Source organism: Ovis canadensis, chromosome 6 (assembly GCF_042477335.2).
Source record: "Ovis canadensis isolate MfBH-ARS-UI-01 breed Bighorn chromosome 6, ARS-UI_OviCan_v2, whole genome shotgun sequence".
NCBI classification, from domain to species: domain Eukaryota; kingdom Metazoa; phylum Chordata; class Mammalia; order Artiodactyla; family Bovidae; genus Ovis; species Ovis canadensis.
The window spans coordinates 82,717,583-82,736,569 of record NC_091250.1 but is presented as its reverse complement, the minus strand read 5'-3'; the positions used below and the strand labels follow the sequence as shown (position 1 = coordinate 82,736,569).

Here is an 18,987-nt window from a genome sequence, read left to right as displayed (position 1 = left end):
GGTACTAATTATTTGAGAAATGTAAATGCTCAGTCTCAAAAAAAGACTTTGGAAGATTAAATGGTCTAAGGTCTAGAGTATATTTGGTAAAGAAGAAATTTAAAGCTCTGTTCATTACAAATGATCCTAAAATGTCAGATTTCTAGGTAAGCTATAAGTTTCTATGCATACTCAAATCTAACAATTACAGGCTCACCAGAACTATTGAATAAGTTACCTAATCTCTATAAAACACTCAAAATACTGATGATGTTATTGAGAGTTCTAGTTGAGGAAAGTTAAAAGTCAGTAATAAACTAATACGTTGAAGGTATTAATTGCCCCCAACAGTATTAGTTCATGAGAAATTAATTTCTCATCATATCTTTCAAAGTGAATTATAATAAATATTTTATGTACAATCCCCTTCAGAATACATGCAGGGGTTTGAATGGGCATGTCCCATGCTTTTGGAGAACTCAGCACTTAAAATCAAATGAGGAAGTAGAGGAAGGCCCAGCACAGAGAGAACTGCTGGGAAACCATCCCCTCCCGACTTTGCCTCCTTGCTCAGTCTGTCCCTTTGTTTCCATGGGCATGGGCAGGCGTGCCGTCTGGTAATACAACCGCCAGCTCCAGTGCAGCAGCATTTCACACCACGCTTCATGTCTTTCTGATTTACTCTGCCCATTGTGGTGTGGAGGTCACTTAAATGCTGGGGCTTTACCGAATAATGTGACAATTAACTATTCACTTTCACACATCTGTTGCTCTGCCAGAACTTCTTTCAACATAATTGGTTTTCCCCTCAAAGCAATACTTCTTTAACTTAGTTGTAAAAGAATTGATGGGTTGGAACGCTGTGTGTCTTTGACACTTTTGCAGTAGGAAAACATGGTGGTCAGAGCACACTGTAAATACTTGTCAAATATACACATTAAGCATTTAGCAATGGGTAATGCTAAATTCTGAAGTAGCTCCTGCTCTTGTGGTAAATTTTTGTTGTTGAAGTTGCACTGCTTGTGTAATTGTTAATGTAAACAACATTTATATTGGAAATATTGGCGTTATTAGAAATGTCTTCAGCAAGTGTTTGGAAGCATTATGTAGATATGAACACATCATTCCAGAACTGCTTCATGGGAGGGAAGCCTAAAAGGTAGGATTGCTTTACAGAGTCAGTACTGTTTCTTGTCTTAAAGTAATAATTTGTCATTACTTGAACCTCTACTATGTAGATGAAGTTGGCTGTATGTCTAGCAAGTGGATTAAAGAGGCTTATTTTCATTCTAACCTTTCTTAAGCATTGATATCTAAGCTATGGAGAAAAATCTGGGTGGAGAAATGAATAAGAGGGGCATAAAGGAATGGCAACCTAAAGAAAGTAACAGCAAGATTATAATTCTGAGCTTTGCCATTACATTATAGATTTGAGCTTGGGCTTGTGAGACTGAGGTTAGCTTTTTTAGGTCTGTGTCCACAAGGAGGTGAGCTGCCGGCAGGAGTAAGGTGGTTCCTGGGCTGTGATGTGTGCAGCAGGTCCTCTCAATGGGGAGGTTAAATGAGAATAGAGTTTGAACAATTTTTCCGCATCTACTGGAGAAATAAAATCCTTCGTTACATGAATACAGCTTCACAATTACTAATCAATCACTACATAAAAGGCATTCAGCATACAGAGAAAGATGGACAACAATACAAATGCGAGTGTCCTTGAGGGACCTTCTGTTTGTCTTCAAATGATTAAAAACCATTTCATTATCTATCTTTGATCTCCTCTTGGGTGATAAAATGTAATAAAACATTTTATTCTAACCTGAACTTCTTCTTGGAGTCAAAACCCCCTTAAAAAAATAGAATATGATCTCTTTGTGACCCCATGAACCATAGCCCGCCAGGCTCCTCTGTTCATAGAATTCTCAGGGGATCTTCCCAACCTAGGGATCAAACCTGGGTCTCCCCCACTGCAGGTTGATTCTTAACTGTCTGAGCCTGAGGGAAGCCCCAACACCCCCATAGCTGTGTTTTAAAGCCTTTGGCTCTGATATTGGTGGGGTTTACAGCTTGACTTTAAATGTTTTCCAAAAGACTTTTTTCTGTTGTAAGAAATACATAAATACTTTTAAGGAGTTAAGAAGGACTTAACTGTTATGTTTTTTTAACACTGCAGAGAGCCAGTCTCCATGCCTCTGCGTCTCTTTGTCCCTTTGCTGGTAGAAGAGACTAACTTCCTGCTCTGTGACTGGAAGACAGAGTGAGGGTCATTGTGTTCATCTCACGTTCAGTTCAGTTCAGTTCAGTCACTCAGTCTTGTCCGACTCTTCACGACCCCATGAATCGCAGCATGCCAGGCCTACCTATCCATCACCAATTCCTGGAGTTCACTCAAACTCATGTCCATCGAGTCCGTGATGCCATCCAACCATCTCATCCTCTGTCGTCCCCTTCTTCTCCTGCCCCCAATCCCTCCCAGCTTCAGAGTCTTCCAATGAGTCAATTCTTCACATGAGGTGGCCAAAGTACTGGAGTTTCAGCTTTAGCATCATTCCTTCCAAAGAAATCCCAGGGCTGATCTCCTTCAGAATGGACTGGTTGGATCTCCTTGCAGTCCAAGGGACTCTCAAGAGTCTTCTCCAACAACACAGTTCAAAAGCATCAATTCTTCGGTGCTCAGCTTTCTTCACAGTCCAACTCTCACATCCATACATGACCACTGGAAAAACCATAGCCTTGACTAGATGGACCTTAGTCAGCAAAGTAATGTCTCTGCTTTTGAATATACTATCTAGGTTTGTCATAACTTTTCTTCCAAGGAGTAAGCGTCTTTTAATTTCATGGCTGCAGTCACCATCTGCAGTGATTTTGGAGCCCCCAAAAATAAAATCTGACACTGTTTCCACTGTTTCCCCATCTATTTGCCATGAAGTGATGGGACCAGATGCCATGATCTTCGTTTTCTGAATGTTGAGCTTTAAGCCAACTTTTTCACTCTCCACTTTTACTTTCATCAAGAGGCTTTTTCGTTCCTCTTCACTTTCTGCCCTCAGGGTGGTGTCATCTGCATATCTGAGCTTATTGATATTTCTCCCGGCAATCTTGATTCTGGCTTGTGCTTCTTCCAGCCCAGCATTTCTCATCTCATAATACGTGCACACAAATGTACTTTCAGGATGAGACTTAGGACTGATCTCTGACTAACTTAATTATTTCATGTTAAGGAGCAGATATTCTCCTTCCCTTTAAGTAGTTTTCTGCTTGGTCAGCTCTTTGATGTCATTTGGTATCTGGGACAGGCAGCCTGAAATGGCGTGTCTTGCTCTATGTACACCTAGTGTGTATTGTCACTCAATCATGTCTGACTCTTTTGTGACGTCATGGCCTGTGGCCCACTAGACTCCTTTGTCCATGGAATTTTTCAGGCAAGAATACTGGAGTGGGTTGCCATTTCCTTCTCCCAGGATCTTCCTGACCTGACCCAGGGATGGAACCCAGGTCTCCTGCATTGCAGGGGATTCTTCATTGCTGAGCCACTAGGGAAGGCCATATAGACCTAGAGTGCCAAGTTCCTTCAGTTGTGTCCATTGTGACTCTATGCACTGTGGCCGCCAGGCTCCTCTGTTCATGGGATTCTCCTGACAAGAATACTGGAATGGGTTGCCATTTCCTTCTCTAGGGGATCTTCCCAACCCAGGGATTGAACCCATGTCTCTTATGTCTCCTGCTTTGGCAGGCAGGCTCTTTACCACTAGTGCCGTCTAAGAAGCCCATGTAGACCTAGACTCGGATTTAAATCCTGATTTAGCACTTGGAGGCTGTGTGACTTTTGACCAGTCATGTAACTTCTCTGGGCCTCAGCCTTCTCACCTGTAACATTTAGAGAAACCTTCCTTTATCCCTCACAGCTTGGAATGCATATAACAAGCCTTATTCAGTCCTCAGAAGGCAATAACCAAGAGCCCAGCTGTCATAGTGCTAGGAAATCAGGAGGCATGTCCCCCCATCCCCAGGTCACCTCAGGGATCTCCCTTGAGGGAAGGAGCCTCGTCTAGCTTGGTCTCTGACAGACCAGGTCTTATATGTGGCAGAAGAGAGCAGGCTGGGTGAAGTCCCTGATTTACACCGTGAACATGGACATCAGGGTGGCCCCTTGTCCTGGAGGAAGTGCTTGTTTTGATGGTGCATGTCTCCATCTCCAGGATAACACACTGAGCATGGCCCTGACCCCACGATATAAAGCCTGTCAGTTTCTTCAGGCTGCCTCTTCCCAGGGTACTGGGCCAGCACATGTGGAGAGGATGGCATGAAGATGCCACCCCTAAAAGGGGAAGGTGACTCAGGAATTGGGAAGTCCACTGGGGCTTTCTGGGCAGAGACGAGAGCTCTATGACTTGTGCTGGCGTTGGTTGCCCCTGCCGCTTAGGCCTGGAGTCTGGGGGAGGAGTGGGAGGCAGGTCCTTTTGACCCAGCTGTTACCACAGGTACTATGGCTTTTCTTTGAGATTTGGGCCCCATAGTCAGGGGTCCCAGGCTCTGGAGGGGCCGTCATACCTGCCAGGCCTGAACCTCACTGTTCAGCTGCTGTGATCCACTCTGAGGTCACATCCATAGCCACTGGGACAGCTGCTGGCTGAAGATGGCTAGATCCAGCCCAGTCCAGCTTCTACCAGCACCAGGATGCAGAAGGGCCTTTCTCCCTTGCTCTCATGAGCAGCTCCTCCGTGGGAATACTTTTGTTCTTTTTTTGTGGCAATACTTTTTATCTGATATACTCATCAAGTTAGCAGCCCTGATGAACAGACCTAATTACCTTATACTTGCATAACTGAGAGCTTCATAAAGTACAAGAAGCATCTGTTTTAAGGTGGTTTGCTCTCTTCACCTATAATGACAACTTTTTAAAATTTTATTTTTTTTTTTTAATTTTTATTTATTTATTTATTTTTAATTTTAAAATCTTTAATTCTTACATGCGTTCCCAAACATGACCCCCCCTCCCACCTCCCTCCCCACAGCATCTCTCTGGGTCATCCCCATGCACCAGCCCCAAGCATGCTGCACCCTACGTCAGACATGGACTGGCGATTCAATTCTTACATGATAGTATACATGTTAGAATTCCCATTCTCCCAAATCATCCCACCCTCTCCCTCTCCCTCTGAGTCCAAAAGTCCATTATACACATCTGTGTCTTTTTTCCTGTCTTGCATACAGGGTCGTCATTGCCATCTTCCTAAATTCCATATATATGTGTTAGTATACTGTATTGGTGTTTTTCTTTCTGGCTTACTTCACTCTGTATAATTGGCTCCAGTTTCATCCATCTCATCAGAACTGATTCAAATGAATTCTTTTTAACGGCTGAGTAATACTCCATTGTGTACATGTACCACAGCTTTCTTATCCATTCATCTGCTGATGGACATCTAGGTTGCTTCCATGTCCTGGCTATTATAAACAGTGCTGTGATGAACATTGGGGTACATGTGTCTCTTTCAATTCTGGTTTCCTCAGTGTGTATGCCCAGAAGTGGGATCGCTGGGTCATAAGGTAGTTCTATTTGCAATTTTTTAAGGAATCTCCGCACTGTTCTCCATAGTGGCTGTACTAGTTTGCATTCTCACCAACAGTGTAGGAGGGTTCCCTTTTCTCCACACCCTCTCCAGCATTTATTGCTTGCAGATTTTTGGATCGCAGCCATTCTGACTGGTGTGAAGTGGTACCTCATTGTGGTTATGAGCCCCTGTTTGAGTTCCTTGAGTCATAAATTAGATCCCATGGGCTATCTACTTTCCATATGGTAATATATGTTTCTGTGTTGCTCTCTCCGTACATCTCACCCTCTCCTTCCTTACCCTGTCCTATTGTGTCCATAAGTCTGTTCCCTATGTCTGTGAATGACAACTTTTTTGATGGAGAGACAAGGTTCCCCAGTTCAAGTGGGATCTGTCCAAGACAGGGAAGCCAGCTTCACAGAATTTTTGTGAAGATGAGAGTGAATAAGTTAAAAACTCAGCAGAATGCTTAGCACACTTAGGTGATGAACCATTCCGGTTTGCCTGGTACTGCGCGTGGTTTCTTGGAAGAGGGGTAGATTGATGCTCAAGCCTGCAAAGTCTCAGGAAAACTGGGATGAACTGTCACTTTAGCAACACACAGTGGCCGCTGTGAGTGGCCATGGCCTCTGTGCAGGGGTGGCTGTTATCCTGACGTCAATAATTATTTGACTGTATAAACTACAGCTGCATTAGACATCCCATCCTATCCATATCTGTTTTTCATTTTTAATGGAGTCATGCCCTCTTCCTTTAAAAGCATACATTTAAAGCATAATTACACCAAAAATGCCACTTTAAAGAGAGAACAATTTCTTCACAAAATCACAGTATTGTCTTCCATGGGACTCATGTCCTGACCTGTTTTCATCCTAATTCATTTATGCTCATCGTAACTCCACAGAAGAGGACATTAGGCTGCACAAACTTTTATTAGAAAAGAGAATATACAGAAGGGAAATTACTGACCAGAGAGTACTTATTTCTCCCTTATAGCAACCCTTTGTAGCAGGTGTTAATATTCTGTTTTAGAGATATGGAAACAGAGGTTCAGAGAAATTAAGAAACTTATCCAAGGTCACACAGCTAATGAGATTGAAGCTGGGGTTTAAATCCAGATGTCTGCCTCTAAGCTCTGTTTCCCTTGCTCTTACCTCTGGCACGTGCTATGTATTCTCATTGTACAGACAACTACAACTAAGGACTTAGACCTTCTTCCCAATTGGATATTTCTCCATAAGGCTGGATTTGAAGCAATTTATTTATTTTCTCTAACTCTCAGTTTCCTCACTTAGGAAATGATGATTGTAATTCTGACATTGTGGTGTTATTTTAAGAACTAAAACTATTATCTAGAATGTGGATTTAGGGTGGATAATAAGTGTTACTTCCTATTATTACCCTCTGTGAAATTAAAAGATGCTTACTCCTTGGAAGAAAAGTTATGACCAACCTAGATAGCATATTCAAAAGCAGAGACATTACTTTGCCGACTAAGGTCTGTCTAGTCAAGGCTATGGTTTTTCCAGTGGTCATGTATGGATGTGAGAGTTGGACTGTGAAGAAAGCTGAGCGCCAAAGAATTGATGCTTTTGAACTGTGGTGTTGGAGAAGACTCTTGGGAGTCCCTTGGACTGCAAGGAGATCCAACCAGTCCATTCTGAAGGAGATCAGCCCTGGGATTTCTTTGGAAGGAATGATGCTAAAGCTGAAACTCCAGTACTTTGTCCACCTCATGCGAAGAGTTGACTCATTGGAAAAGAATCTGATGCTGGGAGGGATTGGGGGCAGGAGGAGAAGGGGACGACAGAGGATGAGATGGCTGGATGGCATCACTGACTCGATGGACGTGAATCTGAGTGAACTCTGGGAATTGGTGATGGATAGGGAGACCTGGCGTGCTGCGATTCATGGGGTCGCAAAGAGTCGGACACGACTGAGCGACTGAACTGGACTGAACTGTGAGGATGAAGATCTTATGTACCAGTGGATTGACTTGTGTGGTCTTTTCTCAGCTCATTCATGTGTTCAAGTTCTTCTCTGTACTTCTGTGAATAGTCAGAAAGACTCATGCTGTTTTTCCTCATCATCTGCTAGCAAGTGGTGTTGTTTGTGATGAGAGTCTCATTGTCGGAACATTCCAGATGATGTCTGTATTCTCGGTTAGCTGAAAACTCCAAATAATATCCCCATGATTTCCTAGAATAGATGTCCCTGGGTCTAAGACAATTCCAGATAGTTAGTGATGGATTCTCACGGTTTATTTCCTATACAGTTCTGTGGTCAGATACTCTCCCACTGTCCTATATGTTTGAATGATGAAACACTTTATTTTTAAAATATTTTATTTTTTGTTAACCCCCCCTTCTTTTTTTTTTTGGCCATACCATGTGGCATGTGGGATCTTAGTTCCCTGAGCCGAGATAAAACCCATGCTCCCATCAGAGTCCTAACCACTGGATCACCAGGGAAGCCCTGAATGGTACAACCATGCATGGTTGGTTGCTCAACTGTGTCTGACTCTGCCTCCTGCCAGGCTCCTCTGTCCATGGGATTCCCCAGGCAAGAATACTAGTGTGGGTTGTCATTTCTTCCTGTAGGGGATCTTCCTGACCTAGGGATCAAACCCGCATCTCCTGCATTGGAGGTGGATTCTTTTCCTGCTAAGCATCTGAAACACTTTAAACCTAACTTTTCCCATTGTAAAATCTCTCTTCTGCGAATTTATTTTGATAATTTTTCAATGAAAATTCTTTTTTTAAAGCAGATTATTTTTCCTATGAGAGCCTCCAAGAAACTTGAGTCAATCATCTATGCCATTTCTCTGAGTGATTTGTACCAGGTCTGATGAGAAGTTGTGTCTTTAAAGACACTCCTTATTTCATCACTGCTTGGTGTTTCATTCACTGTAAACTAAACTACCTTTTTCTAGGAACAAGAGACTCTTTGTTTCTTACATGAAATAAAGTTCCATTTAAAATTCATATGTGTTGAGAGTCTACTGAGGGCTAGCTGCCATTCTAGGCAGGGGAGTCAAGATGCTCAAAGATGAATATATGTGGTCTCTTCCTCCACACCCTCACAACATGGTGAGAGTCATGGGTCCAACCTGAGTGGCAGGAACAATTAGACATTTGGCATGTTTTAGCGAACATATAAATTCACTGTCTATGAATCAAATGACATTTATTAAGTTCATTGCAAGAGCTTGTTATTTTATGGACAGATTGCCATGCAAGCTTATAGTCTTTATATTTATTTCTCATATAATAGATAGCTTCTAATCTTAGATTTCTGGCTACACTACTGAAGGTAATGGCTTTCATACCTGGCTCACCAACTAGTTTTGTAGATATTTGGCATAGGAGTTGCCTCTTTTGCTAAACACACAGATGGCGTTACCATTTGTTGATTGAAATTACATTTTAAGATAATATACATTTAGATCACTAGGTTTGGGCATATTTGCTTAAAAGTGTAGCTCATCATTTTAGATATGAATCTTATGTGTTGGCAAATTGGCTCAGAAAGCAAAAGGAACAGCAAAAGATGAACGTTACTGTACAGTTGCTTTTTCATTTTTTTCCTGTTTCCCATATGTCACTTTTGATCTTCTCCTGGAAGAGATGTACTATTTATAATGCAATATGGAGATTACCAAGCATTTATACTTTCAAAATTACATTTTCCATGGTATACAGAAATCAAAACTTGTTAAGAAGAAAGAAATCCTCCCTTTATATTGTCATTCTTTTTTTACTTTGTTTGATCAAAGCCATAGTTATTTTCACCTTCACATCTATTGCAAATAACCTTTCTTTCTGTCTCCAGGATGTAAGGAGAGAGATCTTTGGGAATGTCCATCCAGTAAACAGTGTTTGAAGCACACAGTCATCTGTGATGGGTTTCCAGACTGCCCTGATAACATGGATGAAAAAAACTGCTGTAAGTACTTATTGGGCATTTGTCAATGTGACATTTTATTTTAAACATTAATTATCCCTCATTTTGGATAGGTGAGAAATTTGGAAATACATGTCAAAAGCTTTTTGTATTTTCAGACTTTTTGACTAAAACTTCACTTGGAAAAATATATGCCAAATACAATCAAAAGTGTAAAATATAGGCATGATGATATTGGTCTAGAAGCATCCTTAGGGAGAACCAATAAGAAAAGATGGTGTCTCTTCCAGGCCACTTCTCTTCCAGGCTAGGACACACAGCCTTGGATGGCAGGGTTTGGTCAGGAACTACCTTGTAAAGTACAACCTACAAAACCACAAGCCGAGACGCTGATTTTAGGTGCCATGTTTGCTCCTGGGCTAATAACTGTACTCAGGAAAATACAATTGTAGTGAGAAAAATGTCATGTCTTATTTAAACGACTTAGGATTCTTTCCCTGGACAGGGGCTGGTGTGGAGGCCTGAATAAAAATCAGATTCCCTTAAGAAAGGAGGAAGAAAAGTAATAGATATTAGATAGGCAATTAAGGCAGAGAAGGCAATGGCACCCCACTCCAGTACTCTTGCCTGGAAAATCCCATGGACAGAGGAGCCCGGTAGGCTACAGTCCATGGGGTCGCTGAGTCGGACATGACTGAGCGACTTCACTTTCACTTTTCACTTTCATGCATTGGAGAAGGAAATGGCAACCCACTCCAGTGTTCTTGCCTGGAGAATCCCAGGGACAGAGGAGCCTGGTGGGCTTCCGTCTATGGGGTCACACAGAGTCAGACATGACTGATGCGACTTAGCAGCAGCAGCAGCAGGCAATTAAGGAGTTTGGCTATAGTTTTTAAAAACCCAAGAGAAGATTAGTGTGTGACTCTGAGAGTCACTTAATACTAGAGATTAAAAAAAAATAAAACTAACCATAAATGTGGACAGAGCTGGGTTTCATCCTAGAGTGACTTCAGTCTGCTCATGTCCAGTGCTCAGCTCAAGCCACTTCAGATTTTAGTTCTGTGCTCTCATCTTTGGGATTTCTGCTGCTCTGGGTGCCATTTTTCAATGCTGTGGTTAGTAGCAGAGAATTTAGTCACTTGGAGATGGTAGTGCTGTTTAAATGCTTGCTGTTTGTGTGGATGGACATCTCAAAAATGAGATCGTACCAGCTTTGCTCTTCGGTATTGACTCTTACTGGAAGGCCTCGGCAACCACATCTTTTCCTCCTTTGACGCACCTGTTGGCAAACCGTGAGGTGCCTGTTAGTGCAAATGTCATCCATTCCTAAAATGTTTGTCTCCTCCCTTCTTGTTCCCCTGCCAGCATTTTGCCAAGCTGATGAGCTAGAATGTGCAAACCACGAGTGTGTGCCACGTGACCGGTGGTGTGACGGTGAAGCCGACTGTATAGACAGTTCCGATGAATGGGACTGTGGTGAGCTGCTTGTTTCTGCCATCTGCTCTAATGCCTGGTGGCCATTTAAGTTAAACGAATCCTAACTGGCTTTATGGATCTTACTAACCAAGTTCATCTCTTCTACTTTACTACTGTAAAAGCAGTCAGCAGTGATTTGTACATGCTATTTCCAACTCACAGAACACTTCCCCCCAGGTTACTTCTCTGTTGTCTGTCTTACATATGAAAATATTTGGGTTCAAATTTTTATGATCATATAACTTTCCATATGAATATAATTTTAAACTCTATCATCCCCCAACTTTAACATTTATCAATAGTTGGTCAATCTTATATCACTGACACTACCTGGAATAAGATATTAACATGGCCTTTCTGTCTGCCCTATATTCTTGCTCGAAATCCAGATGAGATTTCTGTCTATCTACTACCTTCCATGCACAGGACTTAAAGGCATCTCCCACTGGTGTCCCAGTGTTGCAGTTTATAATCTTGAGTTTGGTTCATTCTGTCATCCTACACTTATCCCTCCTTCCATTCCCTTGGTCCTTATTTTGGCATCGTCTGGCCAAATCATAATTATGAAATGTATTATCATTAATTGTGCAGTGTTTCCATAAATGATCTGTGGGGTATGAAGTACAGAGGATTCTCTTTTATAAAAGAAGAATTAGCCCATATGCCACATTAATCCAAAATTAACATCACTCACACATTTACATTCTCAAATACCTTCTTGAAAGGAAACAATTTGAATGAAGTTACAACTAGCTCCTTCTAATTATTCAAATCATTGGATAAACTCATGGGAATGGGACTGCCGCTGGCCATCTTCTAACTCATAATGAAAAGTTGAGAATTGCCTGTCCATTTCCCTAAGAGTCTCTAGTTCTTGAGGGCAGAAACACATCTAACTCATTTTCTAGTCCTCTGCCACATGGTGATCACAATGGTTTGCAGAGCGGAAGAATTCACCAAATAGTTTTTAGCTAAAATAAATAAAAATACATGTCTGCAAGTAAAATAAAGGCATGTTATCATGTGGTTTCATGAGAAGAGATGTTTTAAATTAGAGTTCCCCTCCTTTTTTTCCCCACTCAGTGACCCTCTCTGCAAACGTGAACTCCTCCTCATTCCTGATGGCTCACAGATCTGCCATGGAACACCACGTGTGTGCGGATGGCTGGCAGGAGACACTGAGTCAGCTGGCCTGCAAGCAGATGGGTTTAGGGTAAGGTCAGTAGTTTGTAGCCCTGATGAATTTCTCAGAGGGCTTCATGGAACTTGGCAATAATGTCTTCCTTATGAATTCAGGATGAGTTAGTGCTCTCACACCCAAAAAGCACAGGAAATGAATCAGGTAAGAGGACTGTTTTTAATTACAGGCACCTGCTCTGAAGAGTGTGGGTTGAAAACCTACTTTAATAAAGCCTCTGAAAGTAAATGAAATGATTGTATTTTAAGGACTTCTGAAATGAAATGCTTTTGTTATTTATAAAAGCATTAAGATGGTTTCTTCCAAGGAATCTGATGGGGAAATCTTGCAATTTTCCCCCAAGAGGTTATTGAAAATGCCTTTTTAAGCAACACACATTTTTCAATAAGTTGAGAAATAGAACATGAAGTTGCTGGTATTTCAATTTAGCCTATGTATTGCAGAAAATGTAAATCAGCAAAGAGTTCACCATTTTTGCTTCTTAGAATGAAAAGACAGTCACCAGCTTTGATACACACACACTGAAATTAATACTTTGAAAGTGGGATTCTTGGTGTGTAAGGCTTTCTTTTCTAGTTCTGTTGGGATTGGAAAACAATAATTGAAAGGTCTTAGAATATATGTGGAAGTGTGTGTGTGTTTATACAGTTAAACATATAAACACACATTTTTTTTTCTTTTACTGATGATGTATGTGAGTTTTGGGGAAAATATAGAAATGATGGAAATAAAAAGTTATAAAATTCTAGAGTAAAAGACTGAGTTAATGTCATTTCCCAGTATCCCACTGAGCAAACTTGAAATATTTTATAATAATGAGCCATCCAATTATGGGGTAGCAACCTGCCGCACATTCTTGCTACCCCAGTTTGAAGAATTATGTAAATACTAGCATCTTCAGCCTATTTTTCCTTATGTGAAGTCCTACATCTTTGGAAAACTGAGTAACTGTTGTAATAAGAGAGCTTTAAACTTTGCCAGAGTGGAAAAATTATATTTGTCAAGATCCATTAAACTGTACTTCATTTTCAAAACTTCCTCATTGTGTCTAAATGAAAGGAGTTGTGATTGTGACCAGAGATAAATTAAATGCCTTTTGGAAGAGCTTTACTTTCCTCTCGCCAGACACAAGGTAATTTCTTAACATGGAAACCTGATTACATAATGACACAACTCCACTGAGAGTTCGAAGGGAAAGTTGGAATTACAAAGATTTTATAACCAGAAAATTCTCTTGACAAGCCACTCTGTTCTGTTGTAAACAGAAGGAATCATTTTTAAAATATTCTGCTTTATATTTCTCCTAATTTTGAGGATATTGAATTTAAATTTCTTATTGTGGAAAAAATACGTGTCATAAAACTCACCATTTTAGCCATTTTAAAGTGTACAATTCAGTGGCATTTAGTGTATTCATAATGTGGAAACATCATCATCTGACTTCTTTCACTAAGCATAATGTTTTCATGCATCTATGTATCAGTGCTTTATTTCTGTTTATGGCTGAATAATATTCCATTGTGTGGATACACCATATTTTAAAAATTACTTTATCTAGTTTTATTGTTGGTTGTGCTGCGTCTTCATTGCTGCACGGACTTTCTCTAGCTGCGGCAAGTGGGGGCTGCTCTTTAGTCGCTATGCCCAGGCTTCTCATTGCAGTGGTTTCTCTTGTTGCAGAGTATGGGCTCTAGGGCGCTTGGACTTCAGTGGTTGCAGCATGCAGGCTCAGTGTCTGCAGCTCTGAGGTCTAGAGCACAGGCTCAGTTGTTGTGATGCATGGGCTTATTTGCTCCACAGCATGTGGCATCATCCTGGACCAAGAATAGAACCAGTGTCTCTTGCATTGGCAGGCAGATTCTTTACCACTGAGCCACGAGTGAAGCCCCTTATTTTAAATCTGTTGATCCATTGATGAAGTATTAATTTTAGTGGTTTCTGCTTTTGGCTATTGTGTGTATATAGGAGTTTAGAAAATCTCTTTACTCCATTGTTTCATTTCTTTAACACAGTGGGAAAATCTTTGCAATATCTTGGATATTTAAAATCTAGATAGACATTTGGATTTTTTAAAAGATAACTGTATTTCATAGGAGGGCTAGGAACATTTGAGGGAGAGCAGTATGGTTGAAAAACCATAATTGTTATGTGCCTGAGTTAATGGGTAAGAAGTGATTCATCTTCCAAGGAAGTGAGTACAAAAGGTAATATTAGGTTTCTTTTTTTTTTTTTAGTTTTTTAGTTTTTTAAATTTTAAAATCTTTAATTCTTACATGTGTTCCCAAACATGAACCCCCAATATACTTTTGGATTGCTTTTGAATTTACTCTTCAGTTTACATGGGTGGCTCATGAATTGACAGATACCTAGAAAGTCAGGCTGGGGCAGGAATAAAGATCATTGGCAAGACAAGGCCAAATTCTTACCGTGGGACTAGGATACTTAGGAAGCTGCGGTTACCACTATGCTTGGAGACCAGTTGCTGTGCTGCAAACTCACAGTTCTGTCACTGGTATTTCAAATTAACACTTAAGTAATCCTGCATCTTTGAGTCATTCCCTCCAGATCCAAAGTCCCTACTGTTAAGGTCTCTTTGGCCGTGACTAGTCACTGACCTATACTGCAGCTGTCAGAGAAGAGGAAAGAGGAAAGAGCTGTCCTCCTTTAGCTTCTGGGGTGGAGTAGTCACTCTATGGACCTGCCTTGGTACTGCTGAACAGACTGTGCATCCAAAACTTGAAGTGTAAAAAATGATCCCAACTAGTTCTATTCCATATCTTTCTCCTATTGTTTTTTGAGCATCTGCTTATGGACCTTGCATTGCATTGTGTGGAGGATGCAAAGGTGAATAACATCGTCAAAGAGCTTATAACATAATGGGGAAGACATATCAGTAAACAATCAGTTTTTTAAAGGAAAATCTTTTTGTCATCTGAGAAAACTTCACTTATAGCTTGGCATTTCTATTAAAATTGTATAAGAAAAATATTCAACTCTAATATTACCTTGATAATATAATATAGATTCATTAAATCATTCACTCATTCAGTAAACATTTATAGAGAAAAGCACTGTAGTGTAGTATCCAAAACAAACACACCTTAAATCCAAATGGATCATTCATGGAGCTAGTTTGTTAAAAATGCAGATCTACACCAAGTGACATGTTTTGCAGGGATTCTATTGAAATGCTTTTATGATAGAAGCAATTGATTAAAAACACCTGCACTTAGAGTTTTCTCAGACCCAAATTGTGCTTTCCATGTCTAACAGCAGAAAAGCTAGACTCTCAACTAAGTGCTTGTCCAAATGAGAGGACTCAGAATTCTCTTCTGAAGCTGAAAGACATTTTATCTCCATCTGTAGGTATCTCTGGAGTTCACCCCAGCTGGAAGTACGATGGCTCTTTGATTGGATAAGGGTATAAATCAAGCCCCTAAATTCTCATGACAGTATATTGACTTTGCTACCTGCGTATCCAGTATCAAAAACATATGGACATTTATTTAATCAGCAATACAAATCAGAATTTAGACTGCCTCCTAATGCTTGCCAAATGTTCAGTTGAGACATCTGATATTTGGGGAAGTTGGTCAAAGAAAATGTGATTCTTTGTGTCTCTTGGCCTCATCAGCTTATCTTTATAAAAGTTAGATCATCTGGAAATAGGCTATACTATTTTGGCAAAAATTCCTTTATAGAATTAGTTGCAATTTGATTTTATGCCCTAATCCTTTAGAGTTGATCAGTAGAAGAAATATCCTTCCAAAGAATGTTTCTGTGACTTAGGCAAAACCACAAAGACAGCATCTATTGTATTACCTAATAGCCCCTGATGTAAGATTTACATCATAATTTTTCCTAACATGTATTCCCAGGACAAAGTTTCTAATTTCAGAATTCATTTGTCATGTGTGAACTATTTAATCCAGGATGGTTTCCTTATTGATTGACTTCCATGAACCTCAAAGACAGATCCTGTCGTCTGTAGTAATAAATCTAGCCCAGGATGCTGGTCCTGTACATGTAAACTATGGGAAGGAAGTGCAAATCCTTGTAGTTTTTTTAAAATTAGGATATAATTTAGATACCATGAAATTCACAGTTTAAGTGTACAATTCAGTTGTTTTTAGTATATTCACAAGGTTATTGTAACCATCATCACCAATTACAGAGTATTTTCATCAAAATAGAAACCCCATTTTCAATAGCAGTCATTTCCCAATTCTTCTTCTCCTCAGCCCCTGAAAAATACTGATTTACTTTCTGTATCTATGGACTTGCCTATTGTATATATTTCACATATAGAATCATGCACTATATGCTTTTTTTGTCTAGCTTCTTCAACATAGCATAATGCTCTTAAGATTTATTCATGTTGTATGTTGTATCAGTTCGTCAATCCTGTTTATGGCTGAATAGTAGTCTATTGAGTAGATAGAACCACCTTTTGATTATCCATTCATCAATTGATGGCCATTTTGGTCGTTTCCACTTTTTGGCTCTTATGAATGATGTTACCATGAACATTTATGTATAAGTTTTTGTGTGAACATATATTTTCAATTCCCTTGGGCATATATCTTAAAACTAGAATTATTGGGTCAAGTGGTAACATTATGTGTAACTTTCGAATAACTACAAAACTATTTTCCAAAGAGGCCACACCATCTTATACTCCACCAACCATGCAGAAGAGTTCAAATTTCTCCATCTCCTCACCAACACTTTTTCATATTTTTGATTGTGAGTATTCAGTGTATTCAAAAATGATATTGTTCATTTTTTGATCTGGGTGGCCAAGAGAGGGAATGTACAGAGAAAAGATAAGAAGACCAAGAGCTGAGCCCTCTCATTAAGAAGATCAGAGAAGAGAAGTAGCAAGCTAAAGGAAATGAAAAAGAATTACCAGTGGGGTGGGAGTATGTTGTACCCTGAAAACCGAGTGAGGAAAGTCTATAAAGGAAAAAGTGATGGTCAGTTCTATCAAATGCTGTTGAGAAGTAAAATAAGGACTGAAAATGACTATTAGTCAGCAACATGCATGTCATTGACATGAGCAGTTTCAATATTGCAAGGGAGCAAAAGCCTGAGAGATAGTATGATAAGAAAAGAGAAACAAAAGACAGTAAGCATAGAATTTTTTGAGCAATTTTGCCAAAAAGAGAAGCAAAGAAACATGGGCAGTGCCTGGTGAGGGAAACTGCAATAGGAGATCTTTGGTGCTTCCATTTCCCTGAAAGCTCTCACTATTCCATGACTGAATTTCTATTAAAGGCCTACCTGCTATAGTACAAACATCATGTCCAATTGCTATAGACTGAATGTTTATGTCCACTTTAAATTCATAAGTGAAATCCTAACCCCAATGTGATGGCGATAAAAGGTGGGGCTTTGGGAGGTGATCAGTACATGAGGGTGGAGGCTTCAAGAATGGAATTAGTGCCCTTATATAAGAGATCACAGAGAGTTCCCTCCAGCCTTCCATCATGTGATGACACAACAAGATAGCCGTCTATGATTGAGGAAATGGGCCTTCAGTTCAGTTCAGTTCAGTTCAGTTGCTCAGTCATGTCTGACTCTTTGCAACCCCATGGACTACAGCATGCCAGGTTTCCCTGTCCTTCACTATCTTTCGGAATTTACTCAAACTCATGTCCATCGCATCAGTGATGCCATCCAACTATCTCATCCTTTGTTGTCCCCTTCTCCTCCTGCCCTCAATCTTTTCCAGCATCAGAGTCTTTTCAAATGAATCAGTTCTTCACATCAGTTGGCCAAAGTATTGGAGTTTCAGCTTCGGCATCAGTCCTTCCAATGAATATTCAGGACTGACTTCCTTTAGTATTGACTGGCTTGATCTCCTTCCAGTCCAAGGGACTCTTGAGAGACAGAAATAAATTATTTTCTGTCAGAAGTCCTCTTTCTTTCCATTTTTTTAAACCAAATAAGTTTAGATTATTTTCCTCAACTGGTAGGCCTGCTATAAGCTAGATCATCTCTTTTTCTTCAAATTCATATCCTTTTACATTCTCCTTCTCTTTCCAGACTGGCTGGTCTTTTATCTGTGCTTTATAGGCCCATTCCTTCCTGCTGCTGCCTCTGGGTCCACTGATGATTGTTTTTACATTTCCAATTCAAATTCTTCAGGGCCTTACTCAAGCCTCATGACTTCTATGAAGCCCTTCTCATATCCTTGACTTCTTTTGTCCCTAAATTTCCTGTGATTACTTAAAAATCAATACAACACGATAGCTTTCTTAATTCTACAATGATATATATCATTCACATTTTTTGATTCTTCATTTATTTCCCAGAATAGGTTACACAGAATAATAATGACCAACCTTACTTGTATGCCAGGCTGTTCTGAGTACTTGATACATATTATCTCAATTTATCTACATTAGTATAAAAGACAAGTAGTATTGTTATTTCTACTTTACATAGTTAAGAAACTGATGATTAGAAAAGTCAAGGAACTTGCTAGGTTGCAGAAAAATACAAAGCTAGGATGTAAGTCCAACTAAGGGCAAAAGACCTCTTCGATATGATGAGTAGATCTGATGAAGCACCCAGTTCTTCAGTAGACATGCCATGATTGACGTGGTCACCCACTTTCTCAAACATAAACCTCATTTAGTATTGCTTTGTATGGGAGTTATGTGGCAAGTCTTAATTACATGAAAGAGCATGTATAAGGATATGAATTTCAAGAAAGAGAGATGAACTAGCTTACAGCAGCCCTACCAGTTGAGGAAAATAGTCCAAACTTATTTGGCTTTTAAAAAAACGGAAAGGTCACCTAGTGATCTTATCATTGTAGGATTTTTAAGTAAATAGCAGTGAGGAGGTGGTAATGGTGGTAGAAATTCATCA

At 40.0% G+C, this 18,987-nt stretch overlaps 1 protein-coding gene across 1 annotated transcript in view; it reads left to right on the top strand.

The window, feature by feature from the left end:
• The window catches only part of CORIN (corin, serine peptidase), a 307,597-nt gene that overhangs the window by 239,480 nt on the left and 49,130 nt on the right, over positions 1 to 18,987 (top strand). The window contains exons 14-16 of the mRNA XM_069593065.1: positions 9,363 to 9,476; positions 10,800 to 10,910; positions 11,994 to 12,123. Of these exons, the coding sequence (XP_069449166.1) occupies positions 9,363 to 9,476; positions 10,800 to 10,910; positions 11,994 to 12,123 (355 nt within the window). The remainder of the gene's footprint in view (positions 1 to 9,362; positions 9,477 to 10,799; positions 10,911 to 11,993; positions 12,124 to 18,987) is intronic.